Raw genomic sequence first — 19,623 nt, forward strand, 5'->3', positions numbered from 1 at the left:
GTATAAGAGTATGTAACTGGCAGTATGAAACCGAAATGTCTTATTTTAAGCAACAGTGGTATCTTGTAGGCTGATTCTTGCTTTCTGCTACTAATCTTTCTACTGACAGTGCTTGGTTCCTCAGATTAGTAGTTCGAAGTACTGTGAACTTTACAAACCTAGAATCCCACAAATCACCAGGAGTATATTTGCTAATTTTTATTCCTCTTCCAAAGAGAAAGCTATAGTCACAATCCAGTATAGTTCATTTGCATGTGCTACTGTTTCAAATTTTTAAACAAGTAAGCTGTAGTTCTTCAGCTGAATCTGCAAGGGAACAATCCTGAAGGAGAGCAGCTGGCTGACTGATGATCTGAATGAGGGCTTTCACCTGATCTTGCAACCGTAGGTCATCTTCATGCTGCTGTAAGGCCTGTAGTCCCGACTGATGTACAAAATCAGTGATAGTCTGGGCCAAAAAAAAGAACCAGAATTAGTGTTGCATTTACCATGGCATCTTGACTGTCCAGGGCAGGGGTCCCCAAACTTTTTAAACAGGGGGCCAGTTCACGGTCCCTCAGACCGTTGGAGGGCCGGACTATAGTTGAAAAAAAAACCCTATAAACAAATTCCTATGCACACTGCACATATCTTATTTTGAAGTAAAAAAAAAAACCAAACAAACGGGATGAAATACAGTTAATCATAATCATAATCATAATAAAAATAATAAAGGGTTGGAAGAGACACCTTGGGCCATCTTGTCCAACCCCCTTCTACCTTTGTGCACCAAAAGCACAAGCAAAGCACCCTTGATAGATGGCCACCCAGCCTCAATGTTGTTAATCATCATCATCATCATACAACACACAGTCCTAAACGCCGGGGAAGTGTTCAACTTGCAATACAAAATCCAGCATACATATATATATCTCGTTTGCTGTGTTATGCTGTGTCTTTGTGCCAATAATAATAATAATAATAAAGAGGTTTGGAAGAGACTCCTTGGGCCATTTAGTCCAACCCTTTTGCCTTTGTGCACCAAAAGCACTGGCAAAGCACCCCTTAGTAAATTATTAATTAAATAATTAAAATACTATTATAAACAAGCAAAGCTTTAGAAGGTACGCAACAGGTGAGGGAAGAGGTTGGAAAGGTGGAGGAGGAGGGAGACACCGTCGTGGGGCCGGATAAATGGCTTCGATGGACCGCATGTGGCCCCCGGGCCTTAGTTTGGGGACCCCTGGTCCAGGGAATGCAGTACTACCAGGTTACACCAAATGCAAATTTTTACCTCTGGCCAGTGGATGAAGAGGAGATGCAACAGTTCCAGAACTTGGACTGTCACTTTGGAACCAGGAAGGGCAAGAATGCCAACGAGGGAAGCAAGCACAGCTTTCTGCTGCAAAGTCTGGCAGTAAGCAACACCCTTTGCAGCTACATTGCATAGCACTGTCAGTACCTGAAAATGAAGTTGGATCCAGAGTGAGTTCTGAGCCTGCTCCTCTGGTTCATGCAGTAACATCAATGACCTTCTGCATTCTAAAATGTCAATATATGGCTCTGCTTTTCTACATACCACTTTCATTGATTTACTGCCTACACTTTCTTGGCTTCATTTTGATGTTCTGAGCATATGTGAAAAACAGTGACTGCTATAACAGAGTTTTAAACAGCCTGTTTTTGAGTTATCGAGATCCAGGGGCTCCAAGCAGAAGTCTGACACCCCTCTAATTCATGCTTCACCTCTGTTCAAAAATATACATGTGTAACTCAATTTCATGTTAAACTGCCCAAAAGTTCTTTAAATTTTTAAGTTAAGAGCTGTTGCAGTCTGTGGTTTGTCTTGTTTTCTATTTTTAGATGTAATGACTGGCCATCTGGGTGGTCTTCGGGATCGTGGCATTTAACTCATTTTTCAAAATCTCATGACCTATACCTGGAGCTAGATGGAAAAGATTCTAGGCATACATAACCGACGGATTCTGAACCCAGGAATACTCAAGCTGAACTGATCTGTTATTCTACACAAAAGTCTATTCATGACTAAGAAGTACAGTAAATAATTGAGTCATCTGGTTTCTTTATGGAAATAGTTGAAAAACAGAAATATATGTTGATGTAATACACAACCTAAGAAGTCTGGTAATGGATCCCAGTCTACATTGTGCCTATGTCAACTCTGGATATCAAAAGATCCCAACTCAAATTAAGTCTTAATTTAAACTACTGTATTTCTTAAATTCTAAGACATCCCCCTGCCACTATATATAAATGTCTCTAAAATGGGGTGCATCTCAGGGCCCTTCCACACAACTTTATATCCCAGAATATCAAGGTAGAAAATACTACAGTATCTACTTTAAACAGGGTTATCTGAGTCCACACCGACATATTCCAGTCCAAAGCAGATAATAATAATAATAATAATAATAATAATAATAATAATAATAATAATAATCTTTATTTTTTATATCCCGCCCCATCTCCCCAAAGGGACTCGGGGCGGCTCACAACAGGGACAAGCCCGAACAACAACAACGTATTTAACATGTGGGATTTTATTCAGTTGTGTGGAAGGGGTCATAGATTCACAGGTGTATCTTTGGTGGTGGTGAAATTAAGGTGTGTCTTACAACTGAAGAAATATAGTAAGCCGTAGGACCACAACGTTTTTTGGGTTGTAAAAGGAGTACTTCTTAAATTCACTAAACGCATGCAGTTACAATACTACTTCTACTACTTACATATAAGACATCTGTAAATAATTGTGCTACTTATTACTTTATTTTGTTTATTTAGACAGCATGATCACTTGTTCTCATGCCTACCTCTCAGCTAGAAGCTACATTCAGCAAAAATTCAGCTGCCTTTATAACATTTGTGCAAAATAAGATCATCAGGTAATTTTAAGAAGGCGATCCATCCCTGATCACCACTGTTACTTACCAGTGAGCTCACCATCTGATGAGAATGTATTAGCTGCAGCAGAGATGGAATGAGATCCAGGTTGAGCAGAGCAGAGCATGCTATGGTGCTGTCAGCTTGAAAAAGCAATTTTTAAAAATCATCAATCACTTCTATTTTATTTTACTGAGAACTAAAGAGGGAGCTGCCAAGAGGACTCGGGTACAGGGGAAACTTGCACCATGCAAGCCGCAGATAGTTGAACCAGGCTTGAATTCCTGAAACTGGCAGCTTTCTCTTTTCCCAGGGGGGAGAAGGAAAGAATTATAGAATCAGTTGGAAGAAACCCCAAGAGCCATCCAGTCCAACCCCATCCTGCCATGCAGAAACACACAAGCAGGAACACACATCAAAGTCCTGCAATGTATGGCAAATGACCTAGCTCGAAGGTATCAAGCTCATTTTCATGGAGAGCCACATCAGCCTTATGGTTGCCTTCAAAGGGCCATTTGTAATCTTTACACAAATTTTAACGTACCACTCCCTCTGCCAAGTGCTGGCTTCATTCTCTATTTCCTGCATTTAAAACACAGAGGACGCAGCCATGGTGGGGAATGATGGAAATTGTGGAGGGGGAAAGCTTGTTTTCTGTTGCTCTGGTGACTAGGTCACAAAGCCACAGAATCAAACTGCAGGAAAAGAGAGATCCTAGTATGTATGTGTACCTTTGGCCTTGCTTCAAACTTGGTAGTTTGTTTACACGCATCCAGATTTGCAGGCCAAATAAATTGATGTGGAAAGCTCAATTAGGTCTGCAGGCCTTGATTTTGACATATATGACCTAGCTTTTAACTTCAAAGATACCTATATTTTTATAATTATTTGTATTTTAATAACTTCCTTATAACTTAAGATCTATCTATTTTGACCACAATTAATATTCCAGCTATAACACTTGTTCTTATCCAGTGTGAGCCCCAAGGTTTAACCAACATACCTGTGAGATTGTTTATAAGCCACAGAGCCTCCTGAACGATATATAGTTGTTTGTGAAAGAAATACTGTATAAAGACAAACATGGCTCTCAATAGGTGCTCTTCCCCTTCCACTAGTTGACCACTCTCAACCTCATCTTCTGAAAGAAGGTTGGCAACACATCGAACCACAGGACAGATCAACTGAAAGTAGCAGAGGGGAAAGAAACTTCAAAACAGAATCAGAGCTACAAGCTGGCAAATCAAAAGTACTTGTCATTTACTTTACCACTTCGAGGCCCTCAGCAGAAGTTGTTGATATCATGGAAGCCAGATTCAGCAACAAATGTACTAGGGAGGGTATAATATTTTGGGAGATCAGCAGTGAATTGTTCACCTGGCTGCAGAAAGAGAAAAACAGGTTCGCTCTAAGAGAGCTCTATTCCCCTAGTTCTTTATGTGTAAAAAAATGTATGTACAGTAGAGTCTCACTTATCCAACACTCGCTTATCCAACGTTCTGGATTATCCAACGCATTTTTGTAGTCAATGTTTTCAATATATTGTGATATTTTGGTGCTAAATTCATAAATACAGTAATGACTACATAGCATTACTGCGTATTGAACTACTTTTTCTGCCAAATTTGTTGTATAACATGTTTTGGTGTTTCATTTGTAAAATCATAACCTAATTTGATATTTAATAAGCTTTTCCTCAATGCCTCCTTATTATCCAACATATTCGCTTATCCAACATTCTGCTGGCCCGTTTATGTTGGATAAGTGAGACTCTACTGTATCTGATATATTGGACAAACATCAATTTGGGATATATCATATGCCATAAACTCATTTACCTGCAAATAATGTAGTGAAGACCCCATGCAAATTCAACTGCAGCTCCCATTCCTTCCTCCAGATTGGAACAAACCAATCGAAGCATGTTTTGGGGGATGGTGGAATCTAGGATCAAGCTGAGAACAGAAAACATCTGTTTAGTTACTAAGAAAATCAAGAGGACAGGGATCATCATGTCATGGAGGAAACATGGAGCTCCAACTAGTACAACGGGCGGCAGCCAGACTAATAACTGGGGCGGCTTACAGGGAGCGTACCACCCCCTTGTTAAGCCAGCTCCACTGGCTGCCATTATGCAACCGAGCCCAATTCAAAGTGCTGGTTTTGACCTATAAAGCCCTAAACGGTTCTGGCCCAATCTACTTGTCCAAACGCATCTCCTCCTATGAGCCAGGAAGATCCCTGAGGTCATCTGGCGAGGCCCTGCTCTCGGTCCCGCCTGCCTCACAAGTGGGAACGAGGGACAGGGCCTTCTCGGTGGTGGCTCCCCGGCTGTGGAACACCCTCCCCAGAGATATACGGCAAGCCCCAACCCTTTTAGAAAAGCCTTAAAAACATGGCTATGTGCCCAGGCTTTTAACGAATAAATGACAAAGACGACCCAGACTGTTATATGGATAAAGTAGGAGGATATTGGACGAACGGATTTTAAGCATATGTTTTATGTTTTATATTTTATACTGTATTTAATTGGTTGTAATACATTTTTATATGTTGTTGTTTTTAATGATGTGTCGGCATCGAATTGTTGCCAATTGTACGCCACCCTGAGTCCCTTCGGGTGAGAAGGGCGGGATAGAAATATTGGAAATAAATAAATAAATAAAACGTCTGGTTTAAGTAGCACATGAAAAGCTATAGTTTCCTGCATAGGCCTTCAAGGATAAGACACATATCATCTACAAATTCTCATAGAACTTTATACTTTTGCTCTCTCTTCATTTCTTTTATAGTTGGCTCAAGTGATATACCTACTGTACCAACCATTTCACTGTTAGACACCATCCACAGAACTCAAAGAGCACCACATAAACAAGTAAAATGAGTAATGTGGTAAAAAATCTGCAGAGCCAGGAAGTAATGATAAAAGGAGATTTGTGAACAGTTTATTTTCAGAGCAGATTCACTCCTGTGCTTCGCAACAGTACATTTAAGACTGGGTTGACCAGAGCTGCATTAGGAATACTGCTTGTGTACCAGCTACCTTCCTGCCCATGGGCATCTGCTCACGTTGCCTGAAATGGTCGTGTGATTAGTATGCTTGATTTCTACACATCTTTGTTATCAAATTGAAGATGGCTGACTTGGTGAATCGAGGAAGTTACCCCTTTGAGAGGGGGAGCTATTCTACCCACTTTAAAAGTTGTCTCAAGGTCTGAAGATGCTGGCTATAGTTGCCAGCAAAATGTCAGGAGAGAATGCTACTGGAACATGGCCATACAGCCCAAAAGCTCATAGCAACCCAGTGTGATTCCAGCCATAAAAGCCTTCAACATTCCATCTTATGTTCCATGATCATTAACAACTATATCAGAGGTGGGCAAATTTTACAGCCAGATATCCTCAAACTTCTACCTTTGGGTCACAGGGTCCCCATCCGATCTACATGGAGCTTCTGGTGATAGTTATCTAAGGGTTTGAAGTAAAGTGTCATTAATATGCTAATGGCACACAGCTCTCCTTCCTTCTGCCATCTGAACCTGTTCTGGTAATGAACTGCAAACTGTACATCCTAAATGGATTGTACAGGTGCTACTGAACTGAAGCTGAATTTTAGTAACCTAGAAGCATTACAGTTGGTGATTCAGACATCTGAAAAATCAGGATTCAAGTAATTCTGGACAAGATTGCACTCTTCTTGAAAATGATAAGTAATTTAGGATTCTCCTTGAACAGTATGGAGTCATACAACCACAATCTTAGACTAGTGCTCTGCTTTGTGTGGACATCTTTTGGGATACAAATGTAGACAAGAGTTCTATATCTCATACAGATACACAGATATACATCATCCTTAAATTGAAAAATAATTTCACTTACGGCATAATTTCAGTGGGTGCCTCCCTAGATTGCAAGAGCTGAGACAGAACATAGCCAACGCCTTCCTGCACCACCACATGAGGAGACTGGAAACAGAGAACAATACTCAGCCTCCAATGGTTTAGAGTTAAAACAGAGCCTTTGGAATTTATTTGTTGGGTCTACAACTCCCAAATACTCTTGGCCAGGATAGCCAGTGATTATATTAGCTGGGAAACTTTGGAAGTCAAAGGTTCGCATACAATCCAAAGTGCAAGTAGGGGCCAGAAATGACCATAAACAAAATAATCATAGACTGAACATGCAATGTCAGCCTTAAGAGAAGTGTTTGAGATACTGTGTGAACAATAGTTAAGGTCACCAATATTTCTAACAATACAGTAAAGCAGAAATGTGTTACATATCTTGTTGACACACATATCCAGTCAAGGAGACTCTTTGAAATTTCAATATATTCCTTCAAAAATATATCAGAAAATTATAATTTTAAGTAACATGCTCAGTGATATTACAGCCAAATGTACTCTTTGACGAGACAAGATGCCTAGAAAAAACTGCTCATCACTCACCTGGATGCAGGATGCCAATACTGGGATAATGCCTTGGGGTAGAAGTTGCTTCTTCACAGCCTTCATTTCAACCACCAGATTCCCCAGCGTATACAAACACAGTTCCTAAAATACATTGGCATAAAGTGTGTCCCATCACAGAATTATAGAATTTAAGAGATCACATGGGCCATCTAGTCCAACCCTTTTTGTTATGCCGGAAAAGCACAATCAAATTACCCCTGACAGATGGCCACCCAGCCTCTGTTTAAAAACCTCTCCAAGGAAGGAGCTTCCACCACATTCCAAGGCAGGAAGTTCTTCCTAATGTTCAGATGGAATCTCCTTTCCTGTCATTTGAACCCCCTGTTCCAAGTTCTAGTATCACTTGTTTGTTACTGAAGATTTTTTTTTTGCATAATACTACAAATATATGTTTACATTTCTAGAAACAACCATTTTCACTAGAGCAGCAGAGAACAGAAAATAGTATTTCAGAAAGCAAAATTTTAACGTCTCAACAGGAAAGACTACATGTATGAGAATTACATAACTTGGTTCTATAACAGCTGAAAGGATCAACAACTTCATGCTAAGCATTTGCAAATGTTTTCAGCAAGCAATGTTTGGAAGTCAGAATCCATTTTTGGCTGCCAGACTGCTTTGCAATTAAGTTCACAATATTCTCTTGTCCCGTACTTTCTTAGCTTTACAGACATTGCAAGATGTCCTTATAGTTAAGATCAAATGTTTTATTCTGGGACACACAGGCTTACAGTTGAATAAGGTCTTGCTTACAGATTGAGGCCTCCAAACCCAAACCAACAGACCCTAAATTGCAGTAAAGCTGGCAGCAGTGTGCTATATTTTATCTTAGGTTATTTTTTAAAACTCCAAAGAAACAATTTTCAAACTTCCATGCTATCCGTGTGGAACCAGATATGTGCACTGAGGCATGTTTCAGCCACTTCCAGCTTAACAGAAGCATGACCAATTAAGCACAGGCTTGGCTCTCACCATGAGGGGTATACTGTGTCCAGAAAGGTAAGTCAGGAGATAGGAGGTTGCTGGCAAACATGCCCCAGCAACATCGGGGTCACTGGAGTGTGATAGTTCATGTAAACAGCGAGCTGCATCCATCTGCAAATCTGCCATATTGCTGGTGAAGAGTCCAATCAACACCCGCATGCTGCCTTCCAACCTACCAAATAAAAACAGGCAATGCCATTTCTTTTTGCTTTAACATTTCTTATTTGCTGCATCACTGAAGGGGAAAAAAGAACATGGCATTCAACTCCAATATTACTGAGAATCTACTTGATGCAGACAAAATATGTAATTTTGATAAAGACAAATGTTCCTATTAAAACCATTAGATGATTACTCATAAAATGAATGGGAAAATCCTCTAAATTCAGTCAGCTCAGAGATGGCTACCAAAAAATGCAAATTATTTAACCTGATGAATTTCTGCTGAGTTTCTTTGTGCCGCAGTCCTTGTCGAAGACGTCGCAGTGATACTGCCCGATCTTCTGTTCCTTTCCGGATGTTTTTCAGCAACTGTGAAACCTGCCCATGAACAATACTGAATCAATGGCAAGCCTTGAATAGAAAGCAAAAATATTTATTTATCGTACCAGAAGTGAACCGAGGGTACAGTTGTAATGTATTTAAAAATACAAACAAAGTTAAAAACTTGGCATTATACTAAATGTCCTTTGACCAGTAGCTGGCCGCTTGGAGTGCCTCTGGTGTTGCTGTAAGAAGGTCCTCCATTGTGCATGTGGCAGGGCTCAGAATGCACTGTAGTAAGTGGTCTGTGGCTTGCTCTTCTTCACACTCACATGTTGTGGACTCCAGTTTCTTAAGGTTGGCTCTGCATCTCGTAGTTCCACAACGCAGTCTGTTCAGTGCCAAGTCGCCCAGTCTTCTGTGCACCCAGGGGAAAGTTTCCCATCTGGTATCAGCCACTGATTGAGGTTCCAGGTTTTAGTCTGCCACTTTTGGACTCTTGCTTGCTGAAGTGTTCCTGCAAGTTTCTCTGTAGATCTTAGAAAACTATTTCTTGATTTAAGGCGTTGGTGTACTGGCTGATATCTGAATAGGGAATGGGTCAGAGATGTCACTGCCTTGGTCCTTTCATTATTGGCTGCTACTTCCCAAGGATGTCAAATATATGGAATGATTGTCATTACAAAATTCTGCCATAATTTCCTATAGTGTCTACTAAGTTATTATACAATCACTTCATAAAGGCTTTTACATGTACAGAATTCTGTTCATTGTATCATATTCACAACAAACTTAGTCAATTATCCATGACAGAATACAATCACATTTGTTGAGGAATTATACTTCTCTAAAGAGGCACCTGTTACTACACAGGCATTGAGAGATTAATCTCTTGTTACAATTTAACAGAATTCATTGTTGCTTAAGTATATCTGTTCTTACCAGAGCTTTACTAGCATCCATTGGCAATTTTGGGCCTCATATTAGGGCTATCAGAACAGCTTTATCAGCACTAGAAGCCTACTGAAAGCTGCCTGATAAGCATTTAACTTTCCAGCTTTTTTATTCTGTCTTGATGCCCACCGAGTTTTACAGATGATCAATCAAAATAGAAATCAAGGGGGTTCATTACCTGTGTTTAATGTCTCTATTTCTAACTATACATTGGATGCACAGTAGAAGTTTTATCTATCCTCAGTTAGTGCACCTCTAAAGAGGTTCATTCCACAATCAGGCTAATTACTGATTTTTTCGCTTGCTTTCAATATGGAGATGTTTCTTATCTTTGTTTATATTCTAAAGCATCTGGCATTTAACCCCCAGTTGCAGCCAGTTCTCAAATGATCCTGACTAATACAGACAAACTCTCCACAATCTAATTGTATCAATTCTTTTGCCATTTATCTTACATTCTATAGATCAGGGCTTCTTCAACTTTTTCCACTCAGGACCCCTTTCTGCCCAAGAAATTATGATGTTACCATGATTATATAAAATAGGTATAAAATCCAACATTTACTGAAATCAAATCAGCATTTGCAAGGCTTGCTAAACAGGCTGGTTCCACTTTAAATGCTGCACAACAGATTATTGCAAATGTCGAAAACAGCCACTAGGTGATGTTCAGAAACCTTTTCCTGTAGTCAATTTTTTTCAGAACTCCAACATTAAGTTAAGGCGACTCTTTTTGGAGTAGGGACCCACAGTTTAAGAAGCAGTGTACTAGACAACCAACTATAACTGGTTATTACATATGACTGAAAGTTTAGAAGAGTCTTTGTTGGGTACCGATAAATATATGCCTTTTCTCTACCAGACCAAAACTAACTGCATACCTTGAAAGACATTTGTACACAGAAAACCTTTCTGAAGTAAATTCTGATGCTTACCATAGTGTGATAACTAGGGACAAACCCCGTCAGGAAGAAACTACAGCTGGTGCATTTATAAGGCACTACTGTCACCTCACTCAGTGACCAATCTAGATTTAGCAGCACCCCCATACCTTCAGAAATGGGGTTACAAAGTGGATCCCACAACATGTGACTGTGGAGAAGAGCAAATCACATACCACCTACTGTAATGTATTCTGAGCCCTGCTACATGCACAATGGAGGAAATAACATGAGAAATAAATAGCACCCCATGCTGTAGTTCTTGTTCTTTGGGACAAGGCTTTTTGTTGTTTATCAAGAAGACCACAGATAGACTGCAGAGTTAAATGATGCTTTAAAAATGTGTTTAGAATTTTTAAAAAATCAATTACAATTTTTTTAATTAAAAAGTAGATTAATATTAATATGAATATAAGAATGTTAGTCTTAACATTAATTGGTTTGCATACGAAACAAAGTCAGGCACTGCTTAGAAATACGTTTCTTAATTAATTACACATACACCACAAGCTGATGCAACTCCCCCCTCCCCTACCTCTTAATTTTATTTTTGTTGGAGTTGTAAAAATATTATTTCAAAGAAAGAAAGTATGAGAAAAGAACCAAGAAAAATTGAGATGTGCAGATATACACATAGGCTGGGTATATAAATTAAAATAACATTACCACATTTCCAAAAATACACATTCAAAAGTAGCTAAAACGATATTATCAGACAATTGAATGATATGAGGGTGATTGTTTATCTTCCCAATCGTGGAATATTAAGCATTATAACAACAAAAGTATGCAGGATCCAACCAGTTCGACTATCAGATGCATATAAACAATTGAAAACAACATAAAAAGGAAGCAGGGAGGCAGAGGGGAAAAAGAGAAACTTGACTAACAAGTTTTTATTTTAGCATGACATTTGGTGGATATAAATCCATTTCTTCAGATGCAGCACTGAATGATATTCAGATGTTAAGATATAATGCAGTTCTGGGAGTGGGAACGAATGTAAATAGGATCCCAAAAGATGAAAATCATGATGCTTATTGGATCCTATTACATTCTATCCTACTCTCACAACTGTGTAAATATGTGTTATATCCCGAGGCCTTGATATCACTCTGTATTGGTTTTATATAATTAAAATCTCACTCTAAAATAAAAACCAGTCAGTCTCAAAACTTCTGCAATGTTCCTTATTGCTTCCCTTTCCTCCTTTTTGTTGCAAAATACTACCATGACTACTTATTTAAAAGAATATGCATATCTACAAACACAAAATATTTTGACAAAAATATATATACTGTAATATATCCAGCCCAAAGATTGTGACCACTGAATATGCTCACATCACATGCCATCATGATGTGGCAATACTGCACTCTACCTATCAGTTACCCACAGGTGTGCTGTGGTAACAGGTGGAATTGTTTCCCTACCTCTTCTTCAGTGAGAGGAGCTGCTGTCTCAGTGTCAGTTCCAATTTGCCCTTCATCATTCAAGGGGTCTTCATGTAACAGACGCTTACTGATCAACTGCTGCAACCTCCGTTCACTCCTCAGAGCTGTAATGGAAGAACATTCTGCTATCAGAATCACCTATTATCAGAGTATGGCGGAAGGCAGAGAAGTGAGAGGTGTTATTTAGTGCAACAATGGGACATGCTCAAATCTGTTGGGCCATCTAAAGCCACAATCGCCTAGGAAAAATATGATGAATGCCTGAGAAGAGAGAACATCTCCTTTATAAGCAAATTTCAAACCTGGCTCCCAAATGGTTGTTGTTAAGTTATATTTTTACGATAGCTTATATGTTTTTGTGTTTTAATTCATTGTAATTGCAACGTATTTTATGTTGATATATTTTATTGCTGTATTACTGGGCTTGGTCCCCATGTAAGCTGCCCCGAATCCCCTTGGGGAGATGGGGCGGGATATAAGAATAAAGTTATTATTATTAAATGCCATGGGCATTTAACTTCTAAAAGCCCAATAGTTAAGGATTCTGGTTTGAGCACTTAATGTCTAGGAATCATTGGACTAAGTACTATGCAAGTAGGGCAAAAATGAGAAAGGCTTTGTTGACTTGAATGAATGCATAGCCAAAGAAGGAAAATAATACTATAGTCTGTGAGTAGTCAGAGTGAAGAATGCTTAGTCACTGAAATGAAATTTGCTTTAGCCTCACTAACAAAATCAGTTAATCTATACCTGCCAACTTCGAATTATGGTAATCCAATGAATGAGAGACCTTCAAGTCAGCCTTCATCAACAGCCCTGCTTAGGTCTTGCAGAAGTAGGGCCATGTCTTCTTTAACTGGGTCTATCTAAAATCGTCTTTCTCTTTTCCTATTGACTTTTAACTTACCAAGTCTCATTGTCTTTCCTAATAAGTTATGTTTCTTCATAATATGTCTAAAAGGCAACAGCCTGAGTTTAGTTATCTTGGCTTCTACAGAAATTTCAAGCTCAGTTTGCTCTAAGACCCATTTATTTGTGTTTTTAACAATCCCTGGTATCTGCAGAACAATGATAAAGCACCGCAATTCAAATTCTCTTCCCATCAGATTTCATCACTACACAGCTTTCATAATCATAAATAGAAACTGAATATACAACGGCATGGACAATCGTAACTTTAATATTTAATATGTATCTTTACACCTTGCCATAAAGATATGTCAAAATCTATTAGTTGCAACTAATGAGCAAGAAATATTTGAATTTATTTGCACAAGATGTGTGCAAATAAAGTCTTCCTAATTTACACAATTCACAAACCTATCAGAGATTTATGATATAATAAATATTTTAGAATTTTGGACATGTTTAGAGTAGCACTAGGCTTTCTGGAGTAACAATCACCATCTTAAAATACATGCATTGCAACATTTAGTTATTAAAGAACGTAAGCACTTCAGAGGTCACCACCCAAATCCAGTGAAAACTAAAAAAAAAGTCACTCTTAGATATTTTTAGTGTCAAAGCCTTCTTGCTCCTTCACTTGATGCCACACTGCAAAACTACAGTTCCCTACACATGCTCAACATTGCACAGCCTACTCAGAACAATGAAATGCAATTAACAAAAAACTACAATGAAAACTCTTGGTTTGACATGGATTAAAGAATTTCCATTTTCACTCAAACATAACAATGCTAGGATTCAGCATCTGTTAAGGTTATTTCTTTTAATAAACAAGCTTAGACAATAGAGGACAGTATTTAATAACAACAATACATATAACATTTTTCTTTACCACTTCCCATATCCAATATTTCAAAATGATATTGTATTCTTTGCTGGAGTTAACTTCAGCAGTGTCATGGAGCTGAATGGCTTTCTAGTGAACTTGTAATCATACTACACTTTAAAGAGCAGGTATGGTGTGCATCCCACTTTAAATCCTGTGGCTGCTTCCTGCAGAATTCTGGGATTTGTAATTTAGGGAGGGGGGCCTTTAAAATTCTTAGCCAGAGAGGTCCTGGGTCTCACTAAACAAGTAGACACATGGAATCCATGCAACTGAAACTGGAGTGGATTTCTCCAGCACTCCAGCTGGTAGCCACTTCTCTCCTAAATGATTAGAAGAGAAGTAATTATCACCAACAGAAGATTTTTTTAAGATAAAGGATTCATCTACACTGTAGGCATATTGCAGTTTCACCCCACTTTAACTGCTATGGCTCAATGTTCTGGAAACCTAGGAGTTGAAGTTTGTTGAGCCACCAGCACTCTTTGGCAGAAAATACTACAGTTCCCATAATTCCATAGCACTGAACCATAATAGTTAAAATGGGGCCAAACTACATTAATTCCGCAGTCTACATGAATACTTGATTGGTTTATGTGATGGAACTTGAGGTTGAGGCCTTTGAGACCTCCTAATAACTCTTCATCGAAGTCCAGATTGATAATTATCTGATCATGTGGGATGTGGCGACTCTATTTCCTCTCCCAATTTTTTATTTTTATGTTTTTCTATATTTTTTCAGGATTATGCACAAATGGGAAATAGCATTTCTGAAGAGGTAGAGGCCATGGTTCCATATACACTTTCCTCTCTCATAATGTATTTGTACAGTTTAGTTTGTTCTGTAATCATGATCTTGAAATTAGTTTATCTTTTTTGATATAATAGATTCCTAGTAAAACAGACAAATGTAGGGCCAAAAAAGGACTTTATGATGTTGCTGTGTGGCTCCCCATGCTCTAGTTTGGATTTCTGATTTTTAAGTAGCATGTCCAAGTTTGTGTTTTCTATTGCAAATGTATTTTTGTTGGAAGTTGGGAGAGGAAAGGGTGGATTTTAAGCTGTAATTTGGCAATCCGATTTGTGTCAGCTGTCGTTCCTTTCTTTTATTTCAATCCATCCTTTCTGATGCTTGTTTTCTTACAGCTGACTAAAGTATTCTAAATGCAACTCGACAGAGGGAAACTTCATACAAACCTGATTCATGCTCTCTCCTCCAGGCACGCAGCTCCTCAACATTGCAGCCGTGGGTTCGGTAACGATTTCTCCTCCAGTTCCCTATTGCAGGGTGGGTGACTGTTTTCCCTGCTCCTGGATCTGGGAGTGACTCAAGAGAATACATCGCTAGGACACCAAGGCTGTGTAGCCCTGATCAGGTTTGCGCAGTGAAAGCAAAATGTACACCTTTCTAAGGGGGGCAGAACCGCCTCTGTAGACAGCCAAGCAGCCAGAATTGTCATCTTCAGTAGGTCTACATGGGATTGGTGCTAAGCCTTTCTCTTCATATAATACAACTCCTAGCACCTACAAGTCTCTTGAGTTGTCAGTCTCAGCAAGAGCAAAGTTCTGCCTTTCAGTAGTTCTGGGGAGACAGAAAAATGGAGTGATTGTGACAAGATGTACCACAAGTTCAGTATCACTTGGCCCAGAAGTTCAGGACCTCCTCCCACCCACAAAGTACAATGAACACATAAATATCCCATCATGGGGACTCAAGGTGGGTCACAATATAAAAGGCAAACATTCAATGCCATATGATACAATATATTAAAATAATTCAAAATAAACATAACATGGTTCCTTACAAGTTTCAGATAGTACAGTCTCTGCTGGGCCATCTTAACTAATGCTTCGGGTCCAACCCACCTTCGAGACCGCATCTCCTTCTATGAACAGGCACGGGCATAGATATCTGCTGGGGAGGCCCTTCTCTTGGTCCCGCCAGTCTCAAATATGGTTGGTGGGGACAAGAAAGTGGGCCTTCTCGGTGGTGGCTCCCCGGCTCTGCAATGCCCTCCCTAGAGAGATCAGGCTAGCCCCCTACCTTCAAGCCTTCTGTTCCAGCTTATAAGCATGGCTTTTTAAGCAAGGCTTTGATCTTACGTAGGTTTTTTAGGATTAGTCCTAGGCCTTACTGTTGGCATCACGTCAACACTGGGCTGTGTCAATCAAAACAACTTGTTTTTATTTGCAGCTATGACTTCATTTTATGAATTTTTTGTTTTACATTGTAATTATGTGTGTGATTGTAATTCTATGGTTTTATCATTTTAGATTTGTGTACTATCGATATACAGCACTTTGTTGTATTTTGTTAGCCGCCCCGAATCCCTTCAGGGACATAATGGCAGGATAGAAATAAAATTTATTGTTATTATTTATTATAATAATGTTGCTGTATGGGTGCCCCAGGTCAGATCCTCCTTCACAGTGACACCCAGGAACTTAAAACTGGCCACCTGCTCCACTTGGTCTCCATTTATGACCAAGGGTTGGATTTCTGGTCTGTCCTTCCTATAAGCTCCTTGGTCTTGTTGATATTAAGAACCAGGTGATTGTCCAGTACTAGAGCAGCTGATCCACCTCATCCTGATAGGCAGAATCATAACTTAATTTTCAGGAAAGGATTAAGCATATTGCAAAGGTGAACGGATCTTGCTGGACTGTAGAAAATTTATTTACTTTGTTTATATCCCACCTTTCCCACCCTGAAGGAGACTCACAACAGGCACAATTTGATGCCAAACATAGATAATATAGAAAAACAACACTTATTTTAAAATCACATAATTAAAACATATTAATCTTAAAACCATTACAGTAGAGTCTCACTTATCCAACATAAACGGGCCGGCAGAACATTGGATAAGCAAAAATGTTGGATAATAAGGAGGGATTAAGGAAAAGCCTATCAAACATCAAATTACATTATGATTTTACAAATTAAGCACCAAAACATGTTTTACAAGTCTGCCACTTGTTTGGGAGCATGGCTCCACTTGTTTTGTAGTGGGGCATGTTGGACCACTGCGCGTTGCTGCCTAGAGAAACAGCTGTGGATCCAGGCGGGTGGCAGACTGCGTTGGATAATACAAAATGTTGGATAAGCAAAGGTTGGATAAGCGAGACTCTACTGTATTTAAAAATCAGACAATGCAAAGCAAATTCCTGGAGCCATTCCAGTTGTCAATTGCATTGTTCATTGTGGCCCTGGGAGTCATTGTACAAAGGCTTGGTCCCAGTTCGAACTATTTTATTATTTATTTACAGCATTTATATTCCGCCCTTCTCACCCCGAAGGGGACTCGGGGCGGATCACATTACACATATAGGCAAACATTCAATGCCTTTTTAACATAGGACAAAGAGAAACATAGCTCCGAGCGGGCCTCGAACTCATGACCTCTTGGTCAGAGTGATTGATTGCAGTTAATTGCAGCTGGTTTGCTCTCCCGTCTGCGCCACAGCCCCGGACTACTTTTAACTGCCATGGCTCAAGGCTATGGGGATTTGGGAAGTTGTAGTTTTACAATGCTTTTTATGACCAATGGTGCAGGTGCCTCCCCAACAACGCCCAGGATTCCGTAGCATCAAGCCATGGTGATTAGAAGTGTTGTCAACCTGCATCAACTTCACAGTGTAGACGCACCCAACTCCAGCCAGCACAGCCAAGGTTGAGGGAAGATGGGAGACAGCGTGGGAGCCCAGAAAAGAAAACAAGGCGCACGTGGGGGAGGAAAAACCGGAAGCAAAGGTCCCTTAGGCCCCTCAGCCTGGCAGTTATAATGCTCAGGTTAGAATCGAAGTCCCTCTCTTCCATGCTACCTTTTGTTTCTTTCGCAGCCAGGGGTACGCTACAACTCCGTGAATACAGGCAGAGGAAATCGAAACATGGCCTTCAAGGGAGAGACCCGCCAAAGACTGAGGCGACTCTACCATCGCGTGAGTCTGTGGTTCCTTTCCAAGACCGCCGCCTTCTTCTTCTGCGCAGGCGTACTGAGCAGGCAAGGACGGCTTCAGCCAAAATAAGAGCAAAGGGGAGGAGACTGAGCCGCCTCGCCCTTTCCCTTCCTCTGACGTCATCAGTATCCTAGCAACCACGCAACGATCCCTTTGCTTCAGCTAAAGCAGTCAAGGGCAAGCTTAGGCCCTCCAGGTGTTTTGGACTTCAACTCCCACAATTCCTAACAGCCAGTAGGCTGTTAGGAATTGTGGGAGTTGAAGTCCAAAACACTTGGAGGGCCCAAGCTTGCCCATGCCTGAGCTAAAGGGTGCATGTTTTACCCTGTAGAATGCATGCACTTTTGACACCCCTTTAGCTGCCATGGCTCAATGCTGTGGAATGCTGAAAGCTGTAGTTTTACAAGGCCTTCTCTACCATGGATTGCTGAGGCCTTAGCAAAGCACAGCATTCCATGGCCATTCCTTTTTTCTGATCTCTTTTTTCGATAGTGTTAGCAAGCTGGGTCAATGCAGGGAACACCATGGGTATAGCATATCTAGATTTTAGTAAGGCCTTCGACAAGGTCCCCCATGCCCACCTGGGAAACAAACTACTTAAATGTGGGCTAGGCAAAACTACGGTTAGGTGGATCTGTAATTAGTGCTCACCCAAAGGGAAAGAAGTGACAAGTGGAGTGTCATAAGCAGGGTTCCGTCCTGGGCCCGGTTCTGTTCAACATCTTTATTAATGACTTAGATGAAGGGTTAGAAGGCACGATCATCAAGTTTGCAGACGACACCAAACTGGGAGGGATAGAAGACAGAAGACAGGAGCAGAATTCAAAACCATCTTAACAGATTAGAGAGATGGGACGAAACTAACAAAATGAAGTTCAACAGGGACAAGTGCAAGATACTCCACTTAGGCAGAAAACATGAAATGCAAAGATACAGAATGGGGGACGCCTGGCTCGACAGCAGTACACATGAAAAAGATCTTGGAGTCCTCGTGGACAACAAGTTAAACATGAGCCTTCAATGTGATGTGCCAGCTAAAAAAGCCAATGGGATTTTGGCCTGCATAAATAGGAGTCTAGTGTCTAGATCCAGGGAAGTCCTGCTACTGTGATCGAGGTGACCCCCCCCCCCCCAGGACTTTGTAAAAGATAGTTCAAAAATCAAGACTTTATGTTCTATATTCCATATATTTATAGTAGAAGGTGATTGAGACTTTTTACTGGAGTTTACTGTGGTTTACTAAAACTCTCTGCACAAAAGGTGTTTGACCTTTTAGCCTGAGGCAAGAGATAACAACTTCATGAATTGTAAAATCATGCTTCTAAAACTCCACTTTTATGAATTTCCATGCTGGGTTCTCCAGATGTTATGAACTTCGTTCTTATCAAATATTTTCAATTGTTTATATCATTCATGATTCCCCTTTATGAAATGTAACTCACTTTTATGAATTCTCCCTTATTTCCATGAAATCTATCTATCTGCCTGTATGTATTTGTACTCTTTGGAATCCCCGGAAAATATGTATTTTTCCCAGCCTGGGTTATATTCCAACTTTATTTTCTTTTTCATTTTATTTCATATAATTGTCAAATCATGAAATCAAATAGGAAATATTTTGAACTCAACATGAACCCCAGAACCTATCCCATTTCCTATGACCCAGGCTTCCTTTCCCAAAAACAAAAGGATAATCTGCCACC

At 39.9% G+C, this 19,623-nt stretch overlaps 1 protein-coding gene across 3 annotated transcripts; it reads right to left on the reverse strand.

Annotated features, from left to right (window-relative positions):
* Nucleotides 1-183: 183 nt before the first annotated feature.
* On the reverse strand, nucleotides 184-17,966 carry tmco6 (transmembrane and coiled-coil domains 6). Of its 3 annotated transcripts, XM_003219891.4 has the most exons (13): nucleotides 17,786-17,966; nucleotides 15,158-15,542; nucleotides 12,148-12,272; nucleotides 8,767-8,876; nucleotides 8,325-8,508; nucleotides 7,329-7,433; nucleotides 6,760-6,845; nucleotides 4,719-4,835; nucleotides 4,150-4,261; nucleotides 3,884-4,064; nucleotides 2,929-3,023; nucleotides 1,274-1,441; nucleotides 184-448 (listed from the first exon to the last, which is right to left on the reverse strand). In XM_003219891.4, the coding sequence occupies exons 2-13, from the start codon at nucleotides 15,300-15,302 to the stop codon at nucleotides 266-268; spliced, it is 1,611 nt and encodes a 536-aa protein (XP_003219939.1). In that variant the 5' UTR covers nucleotides 15,303-15,542; nucleotides 17,786-17,966; the 3' UTR covers nucleotides 184-265. The 3 variants fall into 3 exon arrangements, with proteins under 3 accessions (XP_003219939.1, XP_008107234.1, XP_062833926.1); XM_008109027.3 differs by lacking the exons at nucleotides 15,158-15,542; nucleotides 17,786-17,966 and adding an exon at nucleotides 13,967-14,060; XM_062977856.1 differs by lacking the exons at nucleotides 15,158-15,542; nucleotides 17,786-17,966 and having other exon boundaries at nucleotides 8,767-8,909; nucleotides 12,148-12,275.
* Nucleotides 17,967-19,623: the final 1,657 nt, after the last annotated feature.

This window comes from Anolis carolinensis, chromosome 4 (genome assembly GCF_035594765.1).
Source record: "Anolis carolinensis isolate JA03-04 chromosome 4, rAnoCar3.1.pri, whole genome shotgun sequence".
Classification (NCBI taxonomy): Eukaryota; Metazoa; Chordata; class Lepidosauria; order Squamata; family Dactyloidae; genus Anolis; species Anolis carolinensis.